At 53.4% G+C, this 20,068-nt stretch overlaps 1 protein-coding gene and 1 long non-coding RNA gene across 7 annotated transcripts in view; one reads left to right on the top strand and one right to left on the bottom strand.

Annotated features, from left to right (window-relative positions):
- Positions 1-20,068, top strand: part of HIVEP3 (HIVEP zinc finger 3) — a 280,416-nt gene that overhangs the window by 251,632 nt on the left and 8,716 nt on the right. For all 6 annotated transcript variants that reach the window (XM_030290542.4, XM_072918044.1, XM_030290543.4 and 3 more), the window contains 2 exons: positions 5,907-6,082; positions 16,628-16,726. In XM_030290542.4, coding sequence (XP_030146402.4) covers positions 5,907-6,082; positions 16,628-16,726 — 275 coding nt within the window. The remainder of the gene's footprint in view (positions 1-5,906; positions 6,083-16,627; positions 16,727-20,068) is intronic.
- LOC115498279 (uncharacterized) lies at positions 8,855-12,106 on the bottom strand. The gene is made up of 2 exons (XR_003963699.4): positions 11,950-12,106; positions 8,855-9,132 (listed from the first exon to the last, which is right to left on the bottom strand). It is a non-coding gene; the product is annotated as an uncharacterized lncRNA (long non-coding RNA).

The following is a 20,068-nucleotide window of genomic DNA, read 5'->3' as shown; positions in this document are numbered from 1 at the left end:
TTTCCTGTCTGTCCTTCAGAGCAATCATTCACTTTTTGTGTGCTTTTTTCCCAAATTCACCTCTCCATCCACCCCCTTCACCTGAGCTTGGTTCTCTCCCAGTTCTTCTGGTTTGCTGGCACCATTTGGATTTCAAAGTGGGGAAAAAAACAAACCCCAAAAAACCAAATCAACCCTGAACACAGTGATGGGATCACATCAGGAGAGATTTCCATGGATTTGGTGGCACTGCCCCGCCCCTGTCCTGGTGTTCTGCCTGCTCCCAGGGCAGTGCTACAGGCAGCAATTCCTGTGGGGTTTCCCTGGGAATGATGGACTCTGCCAGCGTCCACGTTTTGTAGGGAAGCTGGAAAATCACTGATCTGCTTCTGGACAGTGCCCTGGCCACCGCTGGCCGTGTCTCAGAGGAGCTGGCATGTCCCACTGAGCCCCAGTGCCACCGAGTTGTGCTGGCGGAGCTGTGGGCACAAGGACAGCGCTGGGGGGACACTCCCACTTTATTGTTCCCCACTCAGAAATGTGGAAAATTGCCTTAGGTAGAGTCTGAGCTCTGGGACCCACCAGGAACAGGATAAAAAGCAGAAAGGGTCACTTGGGCCTGGGCGATAATTCTTTGTTTGGGTGTTTTGCGTTTTGGTTTTTAGGGAGTTTTTAAGGGTTTTTGGAGGGTTTTTTTGGATTTCTTTTTTGTTAGTTGCTTTGGTTTTTGGTTTTTGGGTTTTTTTTTTTTTTTGAAATGCCATAAAATTCTTCCTCCTCCTCCTATCTGTGCTTGGATTCCCACAGAGAGGAAGTGAGCAGGATGCATTTATCCCATCATTCATGGATTTAGGGTTTCTTGCTGGATTCTGCACTCGTGGTAGAAAAGGAGAGGGGACAGCAGAGCTGCCACCTGGGGCACCCCAAAAGCAGATTTTGGGCTGTCAGAATCCCTTGGGAAGCCATCATGAGGGGCACAGGAGTCCAGGAATCCTTCCAGAGGGAAATCCAGGAGTCCAGGAAAGCTGGACATCCTTCAGGAGGGAAGTCCTGATTGAGGGCATGGTGATGGTGACAGTCACCCCGTGGGGTGTCCCCAATGGTGACAGTCACCCTGTGGGGTGTCCCCAGTGGTGACAGTCACCCCAATGATGTGTCCCCGATGGTGACAGTCACCCTGTGGGGTGTCCCCAATGGTGACAGTCACCCTGCACCCCGTGTGGTGTCCCTGGTGCCGGGGCTCACCCAGCTCCCACCTCCCCTGCATTTCCACTGGAGATCAGCAGGCTCTGCCTGTAGGGATCCTTTCTTGCAGCCAGGGAAAAGCAGATTTTGTGCCAGCTCCTCCCAGGTCCATACCCAGCTTTGTCGTGCCTTGTTTGTCCGGGTGCAATATCCTGTCTGGAAAATGGGGATGCTGGAGTGGTTCGTGGTGCTTTTAGAGGCCTGGGGATGGCATTGTCTGCTGTGGGGTTTGTACAGGAATGCCTCTGTTTGCCCGGCACGTCTCAGGGTGAGTGTCTGGCCTTGAGGACACACCTGTGTGTGTGCCATCCCCAGTCCCAGGGATCCCACGGGAAAGGCTGAGGAATCCTGCTGCACTCTCCGCTTCAGAGCGGTCATCTTGTACCACGGAGCTGTGAGGAAGGCAATTAACGATCAGCAATTAGTGGCACTGTGGGAGTTAGACATTTATCCCTGATCTGGCACATTTTGCAGGAGACATAAAGCAGAGATGAGATCGGTTAATCCCAGAGCAGCCTGTCAGGAATTTCCCAAGGATTTAGCCAAGCCAGATGAGTGGGCAGCCTGGTGACAGATGAAATGGGCCATGAACAAACCCAAAATCTGACACCGAAGGCAAAAACTCCGGAGCTTGACTCGGTTCACTTGCCAGGGAACCAAACCCAGCAGCTCAGGACAGGGATCAAATATCCCATTCCTGTTCCTGTGCACCCAAAATCCGAAAAGCAAACAAGGGATTTTATCAAATGTCAAAACCAGTCGAGGAAATACTTCTTTCAGTTGCTGTGAAAGCCTCCAGGCCTGTTCTTTGATACAACACTGAGCTTCAAATCATGAAAATTCACAGAATTAAGGCTAATTTTTAAGATTTTATTAATTAAAATGTAACCACTGTGCCCAGGCTATGACAAGCAAGGCCACATCAGCAAAACCTTTGCAGGACAAGGGAAAATCATGGTGGGATTTAACAAAAAAAACTTGAAAAAGGAAGCAAGGAGGGAAGGGGTGATTCAGCCCAGCCGTGAGCAATGAGTCCCCCAGAAACCTGCTCTGCCTCCCCGCCTGCCAAGCACCAAACTTCCTTCCCCCCTGGCTGTCCAAGGGTTTATCCTGTGGTTTCCAGCCACATGGAGATTTTGGATGTGGCTCACAGCACTGAGGGGAAGAAAAAAGAAGTGTTTGTGGCTAAAAATGATGCTGGGGAATTTGTAGCAGCCGATCCCGAGAGCTGAACCTCCTCCAGGCTGCGAGGGAATGAATGCCTCACGGGTTTGGGTTTCAGCTGGAGGGAAGGAGCTGAGACAAAGCCTCCTCCAGGTTCGTGTTTTCCCACTCTTGGGTTTCCTGTGCCTCCTGACAGGGATTTTGGGCCCACTCTGGGGCTGCCGGGTGACAGCAGCACCACCGAGGCTGTGCCAGCTCCTCCTGCTCCGAGGAGGGTTGGCAGTGCTGGCCCCAAACCTGCCAGCAGAACACACCAAAGAACCTCTCAAAAATGCATCAGGGAGCTGAGTTTTGCTGTCTGTGTGTGTGTTTGAAAGAATTGTTCCCTAAATCAGTGTCTGGGCTCGTGATGACCATTAACCCCCGCGTTCCCAATCATTCCAGCCTGGAGGGGAGCGTGGCACTGCAGGGCTGGGTGCTGCTAAGGACAGGATTTGGAATTCCCCAGGGCTCTGGAAGAAAAGCCCAGATTGATGCTAAAGTCAGGATTAGGAATTCCTCAGGGCTCTGGAAGAGAAGCCCAGATTGCTCCTAAAACTGGGATTAGGAATTCCTCAGGGCTCTGGAAGAAAAGCCCAGATTGATGCTAAAGTCAGGATTAGGAATTCCTCAGGGCTCTGGAAGAGAAGCCCAGACTGCTGCCCAAACCCCAGCTGTGGCTATCCCCAGCTCAGTTTGCAGCAAACCTTGTGCAGCAGGGAAGGTCCCGTGCCCGGGGTAAATCCTCACACAGAGTGAGCTGTGCCTGATTTATCTTTCTGATGCAAATCATATGGGCACAGGAGCAGGGAAAACGGGGTCACATTGAAGGAATTACATCCATAAATCTATTGCAGCCCTCAGAGCAGGCAGATGGCATCTGCAGAGCCTCCTCTGGGTTATGGCACTGTCACCTCCTGCTGTTTTCCTCTTGGGTTTGGTGTTCCTTGAGATGAACTTGTTTTTCCTCTCTCTCCCCTCTCCCTGCCTGTTTTCCACGTGGTCTCCGGGAGCTGTGGGGGAATATCTGTGCTGAAGCCTGGCAGAGTGTCAGATAAAGTGCAATGCCTAATTCCAGATTAAATCACGTCTGTTTTAATGCAGCCCCGATGGCTTTAATGGGGCTGAGGAAGGGACGCACAAACATTTCCATGGGAGGGTGTAATTAGGGCAGTGCAGGTACAAGGGTGAAAAAGGAGCAATTCCAGGTTTTAAATGGCCAGCTGGTTCCCTGACAGGCAGGAAGGAGGCAGAGGAGGAAGCCTGCAGTACAAACCTGAACAGAAAAAAATCAGGATTCCTGATTCCTTTTGCTCCTTCTGCTACTTTAACATGGGCTGAACAAAGGAGGGACATGAACCACCCCTAACAAATGTCAGTCCTGGAATCCTTTAGGGTGAAATGGAGACAACTGGGGATACTGGGATGGAAACTGGGGCACTGTGTGATCTCTCCAGACACCAGCTCAGTCCCCTCTGGCCAGATAATGAGGACCTTGTGATGATGGGTTTTGATGGGGTTTTTTAGGGTTTTTTTGGCAGGACCGTGTGATGATGGGTTTTGATGGGGTTTTTTAGGGTTTTTTGGAGGGGTTTTGATGGTTTGGAATGGCACAATGTGGTGGCATTGCTGTGACTTCAGTCACAGCAGATTAAATGAAGTATTTGGGGCACCAGGGGCCCTGGTGATGATCTAGAGAGCTCCTGCTGACGCTGAAGGACAGAAGCACAAACTGTGCCCCCACACGGAGCTGTTGGATGCCAAAACCTGGTTTGTGCAGACTGGGGCTGTCTGAACACGGAGTTTTCCTGTCTTTTCTCTAATCCGTGTCCAAAGCTGAGCCTGTGACCTCACCCCTGAACTCAGGAGCGGCTCATCCCCCTCTGAGCGTCTCCCACAGCTCTGAGCAGAGCCAAGGGGCTCAGCCAGGACTGGGAAGGGTTCAGAGCCAGGAGCATCAGCCTGAATTTCAGCTGCAGCTCCCCCAAACACCCCCACGGAGCTGGAACTGCCTGGGCTCTTCCTGAGGGAAAGGAGGAAAGTGTGGGGAGATCCAGGGGCGCTGCAGTGGGGCTCACCCACTCTAACCCCACCCTACAGGCAGCTGAGAGGGGTTTCCATGGGTGCATCCTGTGCAGGCCATTCCCATCCTCTCAGTCCTGCGCTGCTCTTTGTGTGTTTTTTTTTCACTCAGTTTGAAATGACCCTTGTTTTTCTACATTGCAAATACGTCAGTTTTAGTCTTTATTATATATTCACTTACTGAAGTGCTCAATCTATTCCAGTGCAGCTGTTTCTGTTCAGGTTTCTCCTCAGTCTGGCTGCTGTTTTCTCACCCTTCTGGTTTGGACTAGGCTTCACTGGGAAGACGCTAAAACCTGAGTGATGGGGTTGGATGCCTTTGTATCTCCTATTAAGAGGCTTTAGACAGCCTGATTTTTCCAGGGTGGATGTTTGGAGATTTCTGAAGACCAGACTTAATTCCTCCTGGGTAGAAAAATGACTTGCAAGAAGTGCCATGCTTCAAAAATTTGGCCTCTTTAAGATCTGAGGGGAGCAATTTCGTGTTGCCTTATTCTTCTTGTGCTGCAAGTACAGGAAATTGCAGACTTCATTTGCTGAGCAGCAGGAGGCTGAAAGATTTGTCTCAGTCTTATAAGGGTTTTTCAACCCCCCCATCCTGCAGCCTTCCCCATGCACTAATGCCTGGACAGAAAATCAAATATATAATGGGAAGGAAGGATGACCAATCTCATTCTCTTGGGTAAACCTAAATGGTGATCCTGTGCCAAAGATAAAAGAGCCTGGAGTCTGCAGTGTTTACACTTGGTGGTAGCACAATTTATTTATTTTAAAAAAAGGATGTTTTCTTCTCTTTGTGTCCATTCTGGGTGTCTCATTCAGGCTGTGCAGGGATCTCAGGGGGGCTGGTGGCATTCAGTGATATCTCAGGGGGGCTGGTGGCATCAGTGACATCTCAGGTGGCTCTTGCTGCAGCCTGGGGTGGGAGTTGTGTCCCAGGAGCTTGGCTGGGATGAGTTTTCCCAGCACCCTGCAGAGGCAGCCTGGGCATGTTTGAAATGGCAGGGAGCGAGCGGCAGCTGGGCTGGGCTGGGCCAAACCTGCCCAGCCCGGCCTGAGTGCCTCAGTTTGTGTTTGAGGGTGGGGGACCCCAGCACAGTGAGGGGTCCCCGTGACTCAGCTCAGCTCTGGGCTCTTGGTGTGCACAGAGCAGCAGATGCAGGACATGAGAACATCCTGGACACATCTGGAGCACACCTGGGCACGAGCTTTGGGTGATAATTCACGTTTAGCCTAATTACCCAGAGCTACCAAACAGCCACTAAGACCTGTGGTGTCAAAAACGCTCTGAACTAACCCAGCAAAGTTGTGACTTCTTCTGTTGAGGTGGGAATCTTCTTTTTTTTTTTTTTTCTTTTTTTTTTTTTCCCCTTTATCACGCCACCTGTTGCTCATAGGTACAAATCAAACGAAGAGTATGTGTATGTGCGAGGCCGTGGAAGAGGGAAGTATGTTTGTGAGGAGTGTGGAATTCGCTGCAAGAAACCCAGCATGCTGAAGAAACACATTCGCACGCACACAGACGTCAGGCCGTACGTCTGCAAGTACTGTAACTTTGCTTTTAAAACCAAAGGTAAGCCACAGCCAGCTCCCAGCTCCTCTGCTCAGGGCGGTGGCTCTGCCAGCTGCTGGGGGCACTGCAAAGGGCGAGGGAAGGCATTCCCAGGGGCTGCCAAAGCCCCAGAGACGGAGGGAGGGGGATGAGGGAGTTGGAAATTTGTTGGTGTTTCCAGAAGAGGAGCAGCTCTGCCTTAAGCCAGGCTGCAGCAGAGCATCCCTGCCATCCTCCTTGTGCTTCTCCAAGGGAAAAGTCCTGAAACGCAGCTTCTCTGGCAGGGCTTTCTGAGCAGAACCACCCCAGAGCGAGAGCAGGAGCTCCAGGCTCCTGGCTGAGCCCCTGGATCCAGGCTCTGGGGGGCTTTTCCTGCTGGTGCTCTCCAGATCCGCCCATTCTCATCCTCTGCAGTTGCATGTGGCTTCCACATTCTCTGTATCACATCAATGGACCTTTTCCCTCAAGGCCTTCATCCCAGGACATCAATGCCATCAATGCCACCAGGTGTGCTCTGCCATGGCCTCAGCGAGGGAGTCAGTGAGCGCTGGCAGGAGTTGGCAAACCACATGCAAAAAAAAAGGCTATTCCAAGAGAAATGGGGCATTCCAAACGGGCCAGAGGTGCCCGGGTGCCTTTAACTTCTTGCAGGGGTCTGGCACCGTGGGTTGGACAAATCTCTGGTGGCAGCAAGTCTTGGGAGAAGGCAGCAGCATGCGTGGGGCTGGGATTCTCGTTACAGCCTGACAGAGAGCCGTGAGCTCAGGGAGCCTTTGGACAATGCCTCTGGGCACGTTGGGGGGTTTTGGGGGTTGCCCCACGCAGGAGCTGGCCTGGGTGATCCCCGTGGGTCCCTATCAGGTCAGGATGTTCTCAAACACGCGGTGTCTGCAGCTGCAGCAGTGTCAGAGGGTGGCACAGCTGGGAGGGCTCAGCAGCCCGGGGGGAGCCGGTGTCACCCGGGCAGGGGCACAGGTGGCTGTGGGGAGGGGCACGGCGTGCTGCGGGCTCGGTGGCACCCGTGCTGGCCCGGAGGGGACAGAGCAGGACGAGGGAAGTGGCCGGAGCGGGTGACTCGGGGCGGGCAGTGCCCGGAGCCGGTGGCTTTGCTGGGAAGGCTGGCGGGGATTTCTGGGTGCCAACGTGCTGGTGGTCACTGGGACCGGGGCAGAACGGGAAGTGATACCGGGTTTGAGGCCAGATTCTCATGCTGCACATCCCAGCGACGATTCTTCCTCTCCCTCCCATCCTGGAGCTGTTTCTGATTCATTTCCTTTCTCGTCCCCTCTTGCTTTGACTTCGTTCTGAGGTTTCCCTTGGAGAGCTGAGCCCGCTCAGCCTCTCCCATCACCTCACCTCACTCCCACCATGCTTCTGTCGGGCTTTTGCCCAGGATGATGGCATCAAACCATCCTCTCCACCACCTCTCTGGCTGCTTTGCTCTTCATCTCTGCTCCCTTGAAGGCCACGATCTGTCAGCTCTGGCTGCACATGGCAAACAGACACTTCCCTTCTTCTGCTTGGCATGGGCAAGGGAGCATGGAAATGCTTCCTTCCACGGAACAAAAATCATCAACACTCTGTTGGGATTTCAGTGGCAAAGCACCCGTTTGCCTGGGGGGCGTGGGATGGGCAGAGCTCCCCTGGATCGGGGATTTATGGACAAATCCTTGCATGATGGAGACCTGGAATTGCATGGGAATGGCTCTTTGCTGGGAGGGGGTGATGGGCAGAGCCCTGGGGTGTGCTCAGACTGCCCAAAAATGGGACAAAAGCTGCTTGGGGGGCACAAGGAGCTCTGGATGAGTTGGGAAGGGTGAAGGGCAGAGCCCTGGGGCGTGCTCAGACTGCCCAAAAATGGGACAAAAGCTGCTTGGGGGGCACAAGGAGCTCTGGATGAGTTGGGAAGGGTGAAGGGCAGAGCCCTGGGGCGTGCTCAGACTGCCCAAAAATGGGACAAAAGCTGCTTGGGGGGCACAAGGAGCTCTGGAAGAATTGGGAGGGGTACAGGGGTATAGGGCAGAGCCCTGGGGTGTGCTCAGACTGCCCAAAAATGGGACAAAAGCTGGTTGGGAGCTCTGGAAAAGTGGGGGAAAGCTCTGTGTGCATTCATGAAAGCATCAGTGGTGATGGAGAGTCATTACCAACGAGAGTTTGAGATCATGTAAAAAATCACCGGAAAGGGCAGGAAGAAAATCCTTTTTTTTTTTGTTGTTTTTTTTGCTCATGCCCCTGCCAGTGATTTTTTTAAGTAATTTCGAGCTCTTGTTCCTCTCGAGTGACCCCGAGGAGCGGGGGCTCGCAGGGCTGGTGTTTCCCAGCTGGTTTGGGGGGCTCTGGCTGCTGCCTGGGCTGGCTGGGGTTGGCAGAATGCAGAAGCTGCAGCTCTCCCTCCCGCCGGGCTGCGCTTGCACAAACACGCAGCTTTTTTAGAAATCAGCTTCCCAGAGTTAATTTTAGCCTTCAGCATCAGCTCCAGGGGGAGGTCTGTGGAGCTGGCTTCGTTTTGGCTGGGGTGGATCTCTCCAGCGTGATCTAATGCTCTAAACTCTCAAGTAGGCTGGAAGCAGTTAAATGGGGTTTTATTATTATTATTTTTTTTAATGAGGAGCTTTATCTGGTTAAAATGTACCTCGCCCCCCCCCCCCACCTCCCACTCTAGGAAATCCATGTCCGTGTTCCAAGAACTGGGAAAACTTTTGCAACAGAAAATGCTATAAATATTTCCCCTTATTCACTCATTTTCTGCTTTTTGTGCCTTTCTGTCGCTGGAAGCAAAGCTGTTCCTTTGGCTTACAGAACCACAGGGAAAGTTTATTTTTTTATTATTTTAAAGCAAATCCATGAGATTAAATTTTTTTTTTTTTTTTTTGGTGTGTGTGCTCACTTAGCTGATGGGAACAACAGCCTTGGAAATTTGGTTTGTAAAGCTTTGTTTGATTCGGTGTTCCTGGAGCAGATCTAAAGGTGCCTCTTTAATGAGGTGTCTCTCCCTCCACTGCAGTGGAGCTTTGTGACTGTGGCCTCCAAGAGGGTCTTTCAAGGAGGTTCAGCAGCTTCTGCATTGTTTTCTGGGCAGGAAGGAAATGGAGAAAAAGCTGTTTTCCCTTTCAGGAAGGTCGGGAGAGCTTTTCCCGTCCCCTCTGTCACCGCTGCTCGGGGTGACTGGGATGAGGGGCAGTGCTGGCACATCAATTCCCCTTTTCCAGTTATTTCCTGTCCTCCTTCAGACCCACATCACCCTCTCACAGGGTCCTAATTGCCTCCAGCTTCCTCAGAAATTTGGGACAGAATGTTTGGAACGGCTCTGAGTGGCTGCTGCTGCCTCTGCCTGAGGTCAGGAGGATGAGGAGCTGCACTTTAATTTAAAGGGAGCTGTGGAAGGACACGGTCCTGCTGGCTGGAGACACCCATTTCACAGTCTGTGCCACTCACACTTCCTGGACTCCAGACTGCTTGGCCAGAGCCTTCAATAAATTCATTTTCAGTTCCTTAAGTCAGCCCCTGACAGCACTGAGGGTACTGCACATGTGAATATATTAAATATATTAAATTAAATGTATTAAATGCATTCCCCCCAGCCCTTAAAGGGCTGCACAGTTTGTTGTTATTGCAGCTCCAGCAGCTTGAGTCTCCTCTGGAAAGCACAGCTGGCAGAATTCCCTGCTGGAAGAACAGGACACAGGGATGGGCACATCCCCAAAATACCCCGAGGGCCCTTGGAGGGGCTGAGCACCCCTGGGTGCTGTCCCTGTGCTCCTGGGGACGTCACAAATGTCCCCTGGGATGGGGACAGAGTTACCCACAGGGATTTCCTGCCTGGACATCGTGTGGGATGTGAGGCAGGAACAGAAAATGTCCCAGGGGTGCAGCCAGGAGAGGAAACACTGAGCCAAAGGCTCTGCAGCTCCCCAGGCAAAGGGGAGAAAATGCAGGAATCAGGGCTGGAAGCAAAGGACTGCTGAGCTCCAGGGAAATATTCACAGGTGATTTATGCAGCCAGTGCAGGCATTAAAGTCTCAGCCTCACTGGGAATTCTGCTCGTTTGGAAATCGGCACATCCCGGGTGCCTTTCTGGAATATCAGATTTGGCTGATGCAAGGCATAGGTTTGATCCAGGAAGTGGCTGATATTTTATGGCCTGGGTGGATACAAGCAGGCTGCATGTGCAAATTCACTCCTTTAATCCCTATGTCAATAAGGATAAAAGATAATAATCGATTTTTTAAAAAAATTGAACTCCTCTGCCCACTGAATTCTGTAAATGAAAGCTTTCCTCCTCACAAAGTCTCACCTGGGGACATCAGCTCCACACTGAGACCTAAATCAAGGCCTGTGCATTATTTAAATCCCACATAAAACCTCTTTCAAGGATTTATTTGGGACACAGAGTATCAGTTATGGCTGGTTCTCTGTGTGAGGGCATCTCCCAGCAAAATCCCAGAATGGTTTGGGTTGGGAGACACCTTAAATCCCATCCAGTGCCACCCCAGGGACCCCTCCCACTGTCCCGGGTGCTCCCAGCCCAGAGCTCTCAGTGCCACCTCCAGCCCTTCCTGGGACACTGCCCGGGATGGGCACTCCAAACCCCCCTGGCAGCCCCTGCCAAGCCCTGAGCACCTTTCAGTGACGGCAGAGGGGCCTCCAGAGCTCCCTGAGTGCCCGAGGGCATCTCCACCCACACCTCCTTCCCCTGGGAGGGCAGCCAGGCGGCTTCAGTGTCCACACTGAGTGCAGAGACTCCCACGCTGGCTTGGCTTGGGAGGGACCTTAAATCCCATCCCATCCCACCCCATCCCATCCCATCCCATCCCATCCCACCCCATCCCATCCCATCCCATCCCATCCCATCCCATCCCATCCCATCCCATCCCATCCCATCCCATCCCATCCCATCCCATCCCATCCCACCCCAGGGACCCCTCCCACTGTCCCAGGTGCTCCAGCCCCAGTGTCCAGCCTGGCCTTGGGCACTGCCAGGGATCCAGGGGCAGCCACAGCTGCTCTGGCAATTCCAGCCCAGCCCCTCCCCACCCTGCCAGGGAACAATTCCCAATTCCCAATCTCCCATCCAGCCCTGCCCTCTGGCACTGGGAGCCATTCCCTGTGTCCTGTCCCTCCATCCTTGTCCCCAGTCCCTCTGCAGCTCTCCTGGAGCCCCTTCAGGCCCTGCAGGGGCTCTGAGCTCTCCCTGGAGCTTCTCCTCTCCAGGGAGCACCCCCAGCTCCCAGCCTGGCTCCAGGGCAATCTCCTCCTCTGCTCTCCTTGCAAGTGCTTTCCAAACAGGAATGTGACAATTGTTAATCCTCTGAAGCTCTGGCTGTTTGTGTTACGGTGCTGCCTCCTGCCTCACTCCTTTGTTGGTTTTTTAGGTTTTTGGCTTTTTTTTTAAATTTTTGGTTGTTGCTGAATTGATCAGATTTAACAGCAGAAATAGAAGGGATCATCCCCAGCACAGGCAGGATCATTTCCCCAGGAATCTCAATCCTTCCCCTCCCCACGTTCTGCTCTAACTCCTTAAAAATATGATAATGGCTCTTCCAAAAAAAAAGAAAAATTAATTTCCCTCATGAAATTTAGCTGTGAAATCACTTCTAGTCCCTATTAAGCTGCTTTAGGTGCTTTTGGAAGCTGGAGTCACAGCTTTCTCCCAACAGCACAGGCATTTAAGCTGCTCTAAGTCCCACTAAGAGCTCCCAGCACGGGCAGAGCTGAGGCAGCGGCAGCACAGAGCTCTGGGCAGGGTGATGGGAGCCGTGCTCACACTGCCCCTGCTCCTCCTGTGGGCTCACCATTCCCAGGAATTCCTCTGGGATTTTTTAAATATAGCCAGCTGATTTCAAATCCGGGAGGTTTTTGGTAAACAATCCCCAATAAGGAGCACTCACCTGCTTTGGGCTCAGTGAAATTCCTCTGCTATTTAAATCCAGCCTCCCTGCTGGTCTCTCTTGCTCCCTCAAAGATGTTTTTCCACGGTTTCCAAGGAAGCAATGCTGTGTGGTTTTCTTTTTTCTTTTTTTTCCTTTTTTTTTTTAACTTGGAAGCCAGAACTCTGCAAGGCAACAAGTAGCTGTGAGTCTTCCCTTGCAGGATTCAGATCCAGCTCCCAGTTAGGCCAAGTGGTGTTGATTTGACTGGAAATCTGCCGAGCCTCTAATCCTGCCAGCGTTAATTAAGGGGTCTAAAAAAACACAAACTGGAAGAAGAGCCTTGATCAGATAAATATCCTTGTCCTACAGATTGCTCCCAGGATGATCACTCAGCTTCTCAGCCCACGGAAAGGAGCCTCCAGCTTTTAATTTCCTTAAAATGATGAAAAGGGGCAGACGAGGCTCTGTCCTGCTGAGCCTCCCTTCCCTACAAGGATGCAGCATCCCTGTTTTCTTGGGATTTCTCCAGCGAAATTTGCACCCAGAGCTTTGCAGGAGGATCTTGGCCAGCGGCTTCACCTGGTCTGACCAAGGGGGAGGAAGGGGGAGACAGAGCAGAGGGAAAAGGAGCTGGAGGGGAAGGAAACAAGGCTTGGGATGAGTTGGTCCTTTGGTGTTTGAGGTGAATTTGTTGGCCTTGGGGGAAAGGAGGGCAGCAGCCACACAGTGCCCTGCCCAGGGACAGGAAACAGGACAGGAGGTGACACTGGTGGCTCCTGGCACTTCTTGCCAAGCCCAGCAGCTGCTGAGCCCCAGCAGAGGGGCAGGAGGGCTCCGGGAGCCTCCTGCAGGGACAGGGACAGGGACACACTGGTGTGTCCAGCCAGCTGGCCTTTGGACACCTGAGGTGGCCACGGTGGCCTTTGGACACCTGAGGTGGCCTCAGTGGCCTCAGGGTGCCACTGAGGACCTGAGTGCAAAGACTGAACATCTCCCTCTCCTCGGGAGTTCCTGCTGCTCCCTCCTGGTGCCTCCTTTCCAGGGCTGGCTGTTGGTGGCACAGAGGATTTATGGGCTGGTTTGGGGGCACCAGCACTATGGGGGTGTCCCACAGGATTTATGGGCTGGTTTGGGGGCACCAGCACTATGGGGATGTCCCAGAGGATTTATGGGCTGGTCTGGGGGCACCAGCACTATGGGGGTGTCCCACAGGATTTATGGGCTGGTTTGGGGGGCACCGGCACGCTGGGGATGTCCCACAGGATTTATGGGCTGGTCTGGGGGCACCAGCACTATGGGGATGTCCCCTCCCGACTCAGCTGGATCCCCACAGAGCCCCTGCTCACAGCAGGCACTGCTGGTGTTGTGTTTGCTGCCCTTGGAGGGGCTCCAGGCAGGATTTTGGCCGAGCAGGGATGGGGCATTGCTGGGTTGCAGCACACTGACTCAGGCTGTGCTCTCGCTGCTTCTCATTCCCACAATGAAATTCCAGCTCCATGAGGCCACAGCCGGGACTGTGGATGGGTTTTTTTTTTCATTTTCAGGCCGTGGTGATTCACTGGGAGCAGTGATGTCCGTGAGAACATGCTCCTGGCTCATGGGGTGGGTTTGGGGCAGTGACAAAATTCCTGCTTTGGGGTGGGGAAAGAGGCTCTGGTTTGGAGCAGGGAGCTGAGCCGGGCTGAACTCACCCTCACACCTGAGCGTCCTGACCAGGGGGCTAAGGGCAGTTAATCATGAGGCTTAAAAAGAATAAATCTCTCTTATTTGGAGCTGGTTTGCAGCATTCGAGTTATTAAACATCCCCTGAATCCACGTCCAGGTTGGGTGCCAGATACACAGGGATATAGAGTCAGCCTTTGTGTCTCGCGGTGTTTCCTGCTGGAGCTGCTCCATTTTGTATAAAACGGGCTGAAATAAATAATTCATGGGCTAAGGAGAAATCAAGGTGGCAGCTGGGTGCTCTCTGAGAGGCGAGGGCACCACGGGTGACACTCTGCTCCAGTGAATAGTGGCTCTTTTATCTCTGATACCCAGAGCAGCAGCAGGAGAGGCTCAGAGAGGCCCCCTGTGCCCCCCCCAGCTCAGGGACTGGGCACTTCGCCCTGCAGGACCTCAGTGCTTGCTGGAGGTTGCCAGAAAGTGGGAGAATTCTGGTTTTCCTCCTCTTTTTTTTAATTGCTTGGTGAGAAAACCAAGCCTGGTGCTCCTCAGTGCCCTCAGGTGTCAGTACAGCAAGGCTGAGGGCACAGCAGGGGATGGGAAATTCAAACCCTCCTTCAGCACGGCCCAGGTTTCTCCTCATCATCCCATAAATCCCTGCAAGTGCCCAAGGCTGGGCTGGATGGAGCTTGGAGCACCCAGGGATGGTGGGAGGTGTCCCTGTCCTGGCACTGGTTGGACTTTAAGGTCCCTCCCAATCCCAGTCTGGGATTTTAGGAAGAGTTGAAGGAGAGGAAAAGGGAAAATGGGACATTTTTGCTTTAATTCTCCTCCCCTTCATTTTCTTGCCTGCTCCACCTGTCTGCTTTCCCTCCTCTTGCCAACGCTCCTTTTGTTCAGCATTTCCCTGGCCTGTAAGTGGGGTTAATTAGTGTGGAATTAAGCTGCCTGTAATTTGGGAGGCAGAATTAGAGAGGTGTCCTCTGATGCCCAGGAGTGATCCCAGAGCAGCCCCAGTGACCCCACGTCCACGACCCTGGCCCTGAGGAAGCCTCATGAGGAGGTTCTGAGCTCCAGAGGGTGTCCAAGGCTCCTCCTGCTCCAGGAGCTGAGCTGGCCCAGCCCTCTCAGAGCACCTGAGCCCTTCTTTTGGGGGGAAAATGGCAACTTTATCGTAGAATTATAAAATCATTAAAGCTGGAAAAGCCCCATGTCCCCAGGTGCCACATCCACTTGGTTTTGGAATGTTTCCAGAGCACTTGAACCCTTCTTTTCAGGGGAAAATGGCAATGTAGGTTTTTCCTCTCTTGTTGGCAGCTCCAACGCTCATTTTGTCATAAAATTATAAAATCATTAAAGCTGGAAAAGCCCTCCAGGATCGTCCAGCCCAACCCTTCCCCAGCACTGCCAAGGCCACCACCACTGCCCCGTGTCCCCAAGTGCCCCATCCATGGTTTTTGGAATGTTTCCAAGCCACCTGAGCCATTCTTTTGGGGGGAAATGGGAATATATGGCACCTCAAATCCTCATTTTATAGTAGAATTATAAAATCATTAAAGCTGGAAAAGCCCTCCAGGATCGTCCAGTCCAACCTTTCCCCAGCGCTGCCAAGGCCACCGCTGCCCCTCTTCCCCAGGTGCCACATTCACAGTTTTTGGAATGTTTCCAGAGCACCTGAGCCCTTCTTTTTTGGGGAAAATGGCAATGTAGGGTTTTCCCCTCTTCTTGGCAGCTCAAATCCTCATTTTATTGTAGAATTATAAAATCATTAAAGCTGGAAAAGCCCTCCAGGATCATCCAGCCCAACCCTTCCCCAGCACTGCTGAGGTCACCACCACTGCCCCGTGTCCCCAAGCGCCACATCCATGCGTTTTTGGAACATTTCCAAGCCACCTGAGCCATTCTTTTGGGGAAAAATGGGAATATATGGCACCTCAAGTCCTCATTTTATTGTAAATTCATAAAATAATTAAAGCTGGAAAAGCCCTCCAGGATCGTCCAGCCTAACCCTTCCCCAGCACTGCCGAGGCCACCACCACTGCCCTGTGTCCCCAAGTGCCCCATCCGTGGTTTTTGGAACATTTCCAAGCCACCTGAGCCATTCTTTTGGGGGGGAAATGGGAATATATGGCACCTCAAATCCTCATTTTATAGTAGAATTATAAAATCATTAAAGCTGGAAGGGCCCTCCAATATTATCCAGTCCAACCCTTCCCCAGCGCTGCCAAGGCCACCGCTGCCCCTCTTCCCCAGGTGCCACATTCACAGTTTTTTGAATGTTTCCAGAGCACCTGAGCCCTTATTTTTTGGGGAAAATGGCAATGTAGGGTTTTCCCCTCTTCTTGGCAGCTCAAATCCTCATTTTATTGTAGAATTATAAAATTATTAAAGCTGGAAAAGCCCTCCAGGATCGTCCAGCCCAACCCTTCCCCAGCGCTGCCAAGGCCACCACCACTGCCCCGTGTCCCCAAGTGCCACATCCACTTGCTTTTGGGACATTTCCAGGGTAAATCCTCTCTGCCCTGTGGTGCTGAGGATCTTCTCCCCTCCAGGCAGGTGGGGCTGTTGGGATGAGGGTGGAGGATGATGATGATGCCACACTGGGATGTGTTTCCCATCCCTGCTTTCCTCCCATTTTTAATCAGCTGCATCCTGACAGCAGAAAGCAGCCCAGGCCTTTTCTTCCCCCAGCCCCAAAATTGTGCCCCAGCAGTTTTTCCAGGCTGCACAACCCCCAAAAGTGCCACAGCCCTGCCAGCACCTCGTCCTGCAGCCCAGGGCAGCAGCAAAGGGAGGGAAGGGGGGACCTGGCCTCGTGTCACGGGGGATTTGCAGCGGGCAGGTACTTGGGGACACTCAGGGACCTTTGTCTGGTTCAGAGAGGGTTTTGACTTGTGGCTGCTGAGCATGCAAAAGAGAAAAAAAAGAGGAAAATTATGAATGAAAAAAGGAACAAAAAAAAGAAGAGGGGGAAAAAGAAAGGGGGAGAAAAGGAGCCGTATTTGAGTAAAATGGATTTTCTGCTTCTTTTCAGGGAATCTGACTAAACACATGAAGTCAAAGGCCCACAGCAAAAAATGTCAGGAGCTGGGCGTGTTGGTATCTTCACTGGTGGAGCTGGAAGCCGAGGAAGGTAAAGCCAACCCTGCCCTGCCCGGGGCTGAGAGAGGGGCAGGACCAGGGGGCAGAGCCCGAATGCCAAGGGCAGGGACATTCTGTGTCCCCAGGCAGTGTCACACACAGGGGCAGTGTCACACACAGGGCAGTGTCACACACAGGCAGTGTCACACAGGCAGTGTCACACACAGGCAGTGTCACACACAGGGCAGTGTCACACACAGGGGCAGTGTCACACAGGCAGTGTCACACAGGCAGTGTCACACACAGGCATTGTCACACACAGGCAGTGTCACACAGGCAGTGTCACACACAGGGCAGTGTCACACACAGGCAGTGTCACACAGGGCAGTGTCGCACACAGGCATTGTCACACACAGGGCAGTGTCACACAGGCAGTGTCACACACAGGGCAGTGTCACACAGGCAGTGTCACACAGGGCAGTGTCACACAGGGCAGTGTCACACACAGGCAGTGTCACACAGGGCAGTGTCACACAGGGCAGTGTCACACACAGGCAGTGTCACACACAGGCAGTGTCACACAGGGGCAGTGTCACACACAGGACAGTGTCACACACAGGGCAGTGTCACACAGGCAGTGTCACACAGGGCAGTGTCACACAGGCAGTGTCACACAGGCAGTGTCACACACAGGCAGTGTCACACACAGGGCAGTGTCACACAGGCAGTGTCACACAGGGGCAGTGTCACACACAGGGCAGTGTCACACACACAGTGTCACACAGGGCAGTGTCACACACAGGCAGTGTCACACAGGCAGTGTCACACAGGGCAGTGTCACACAGGGCAGTGTCACACACAGGGGCAGTGTCACACACAGGGCAGTGTCACACACACAGTGTCACACAGGGCAGTGTCACACACAGGCAGTGTCACACAGGGCAGTGTCACACAGGACAGTGTCACACTGGGACAGTGTCACACACGGGCAGCGACACAGCAGCAGTGACACACTGGCAGTGTGCCATCCGTGGGCGGTGTGACACCACAGGGATGTGCCACCACAGTGTGAGTGGCAGTGTGACACCACAGGAATGTGCCACCATGGTGTGACTGGCAGTGGCAGTGTGACACCACAGGGATGTGCCACCACAGTGTGAGTGGCAGTGTCACACCACAGGGATGTGCCAGCACAGTGTGACTGGCAGTGTGGCACCATAGGGATGTGCCACCACAGTGTGAGTGGCAGTGTGGCACCACAGGGATTTGCCAGCACACTGTGAGTGGCAGTGTGACACCACAGGGATGTGCCACCACGGTGTGACTGGCAGTGTGACACCACAGGGATGTGCCACCACAGTGTGAGTGGCAGTGTGGCAGCACAGGGATGTGCCAGCACGGTGTGAGTGGCAGTGTGGCAGCAGTGTTCCCTGTCCCTCCCTGCCCGGGCTGTCCCTGGCCTTGCTGGGCTCTCACACCTGTGCCAGCGCTCCGGGGCAGTTGGAGTCACAGCAAGTCCCCAGCGTGTCACCCCGGGGCGTTTCCCGGCTCCATTTCCCGTTCCATCGCTGCTGGGGTTTGTTCAGGGGGGCACAGAGGTGCCCTGGGCAGGGATGGGCTCACAGGAACTCTCCTTTCCTCCCTCCCCGCTTCTCTCCCACCCGCTAAAGCCACACTGGGCTTCTGCTGGGAGCGGGAACGTTCTGCTCCATCAGCAGACAGCCCCACTGCTCACAAATGTCAATGGTAAATACAGCAGCCCAGGAGATAGGCAGAAAATGGGATTTTGTCCTCTAATGGTCAGGGCTGTTTGGATGGATGAGAAAATAACACAGGAATGGCAGAAAGGTGCATGAGAAATTCGAGATCCCAGCTGTGATCACAGCCTCTGATCTCAGGGTGAGGGGCTGCAAGGAACCCTCCCCTGTGTCCTCTCTCTTCCTTGCAAAGAGGCTCAGAACAAGAACCAAACGGGCTGTTTTAATTAAATAATAATAATAAAAAAGGCTCCAGTTTCCACGTGACACAAAGCAGCACAGGAAGGTTGCTGTGCTTTCCTCTGGGGGCGGACAGAGAGGGAGCAGCAGTTCCCAAAACTCCCTGGATTATTTTAAACCGGAGTTGTATTTCACTTGATTGTTTGTATTTCTATTTAAGGGGCAGCAGAAAGCAAGGGGTGTTACTATAAAAGGAGATTGGAGTATAATTCCTCACTCCTGCCTGGGCTGGGCCCAGTGGGGTGGTACCAGTGGGGAGAATAAATAACACACATGGAATGAGAGGCAACCTCAGACAAAGCTGTCAGCAGGACACATTCCCACTAATTCCCTCTCTCCTTCCTCCCTCCATCCCTCCCTCTCTCCCTGCCCTGCTCTTTCTCTCCCCGTGAGCTCAGCAGGATGAATTTTGGAAGCCTGGGTCAGGTCTGAGCTCTGTCCCTGCCTGCAGGGATCCTGCCAGGAGGCCAAAGCAACTCCCTGGGGCTGTCCCAGGACTCTCTGGGATGTTTCCCTCGCTGGAATTTGTGGTGGCAAATGCAAACAGCTCCTCAATTTGGGGCTGGCTTCACTTTCCCTTTGCTCCTGACCCCTGAATGGGGCAAATTTGGCATTCCCAGTCTGTCCCAGCTGAGGAGAGGAGCCAGGAGAGAAAGGAGAGCAGCAGGCCCAGGACAGCTCCAAAACCTGAGCCAGGCGCTGGCTCCCAGCTCTGCCGGTGAAACGCATTCCTGTTCCAAGCAGGAAATATGCACGGCTCAGCCTACAGCTGGGACTTTGGAATAATATTTGTTCTGAGCTCAGCTCCTCTGGGAGTTTGCAAACATCCCGGGTGCAGCAGCCCCGTCACCGAGGAGGATTTCACAATGCCAGCCAGAATCCCTCTGCAGGGAGCCCTGCTGGGGCGGCTCTGCCCAGGGATGGGACAGGGACATTTCCACTCCTGTCCTGCCCCAGGGAGAGTGCAGGGACATTTTAGGGTGGGGCTGGGCCCCAGGGATGGGACAGGGTCAGTGCAGGGACATTTCCACCCCAAGCTCTGCCCCAGGGATGCTGCAGGAACATTTCCACTCCAGGCCCTGCCCCAGGGAGGGTGCAGGGACATTTCCAGGTGGGGCTGTGCCCCAGGGACGCTGCAGGGACATTTCCACTCAGGGTTCTGCCCCAGGGAGGGTGCAGGAACATTTTCACCAGTGACTCTGCCCCAGGGACAGTGCAGGGACATTTCCAGGCAGGGCTGTGCCCCAGGGACAGTGCAGGGACATTTCCACCCAGGGCTGTGCCCCGCGATTGCTGCAGGAACATTTTCACCTGGAGCTCACACCCAGGGATGGTGCAGGGACATTTCCACCCCTGACTCTCCCCCAGGGACAGTGCAGGGACATTTCCAGGCAGGA

The sequence above is a fragment of the Taeniopygia guttata genome, chromosome 23 (assembly GCF_048771995.1).
Source record: "Taeniopygia guttata chromosome 23, bTaeGut7.mat, whole genome shotgun sequence".
NCBI classification, from domain to species: domain Eukaryota; kingdom Metazoa; phylum Chordata; class Aves; order Passeriformes; family Estrildidae; genus Taeniopygia; species Taeniopygia guttata.
This window is presented reverse-complemented; position numbering and strand designations above follow the sequence as displayed.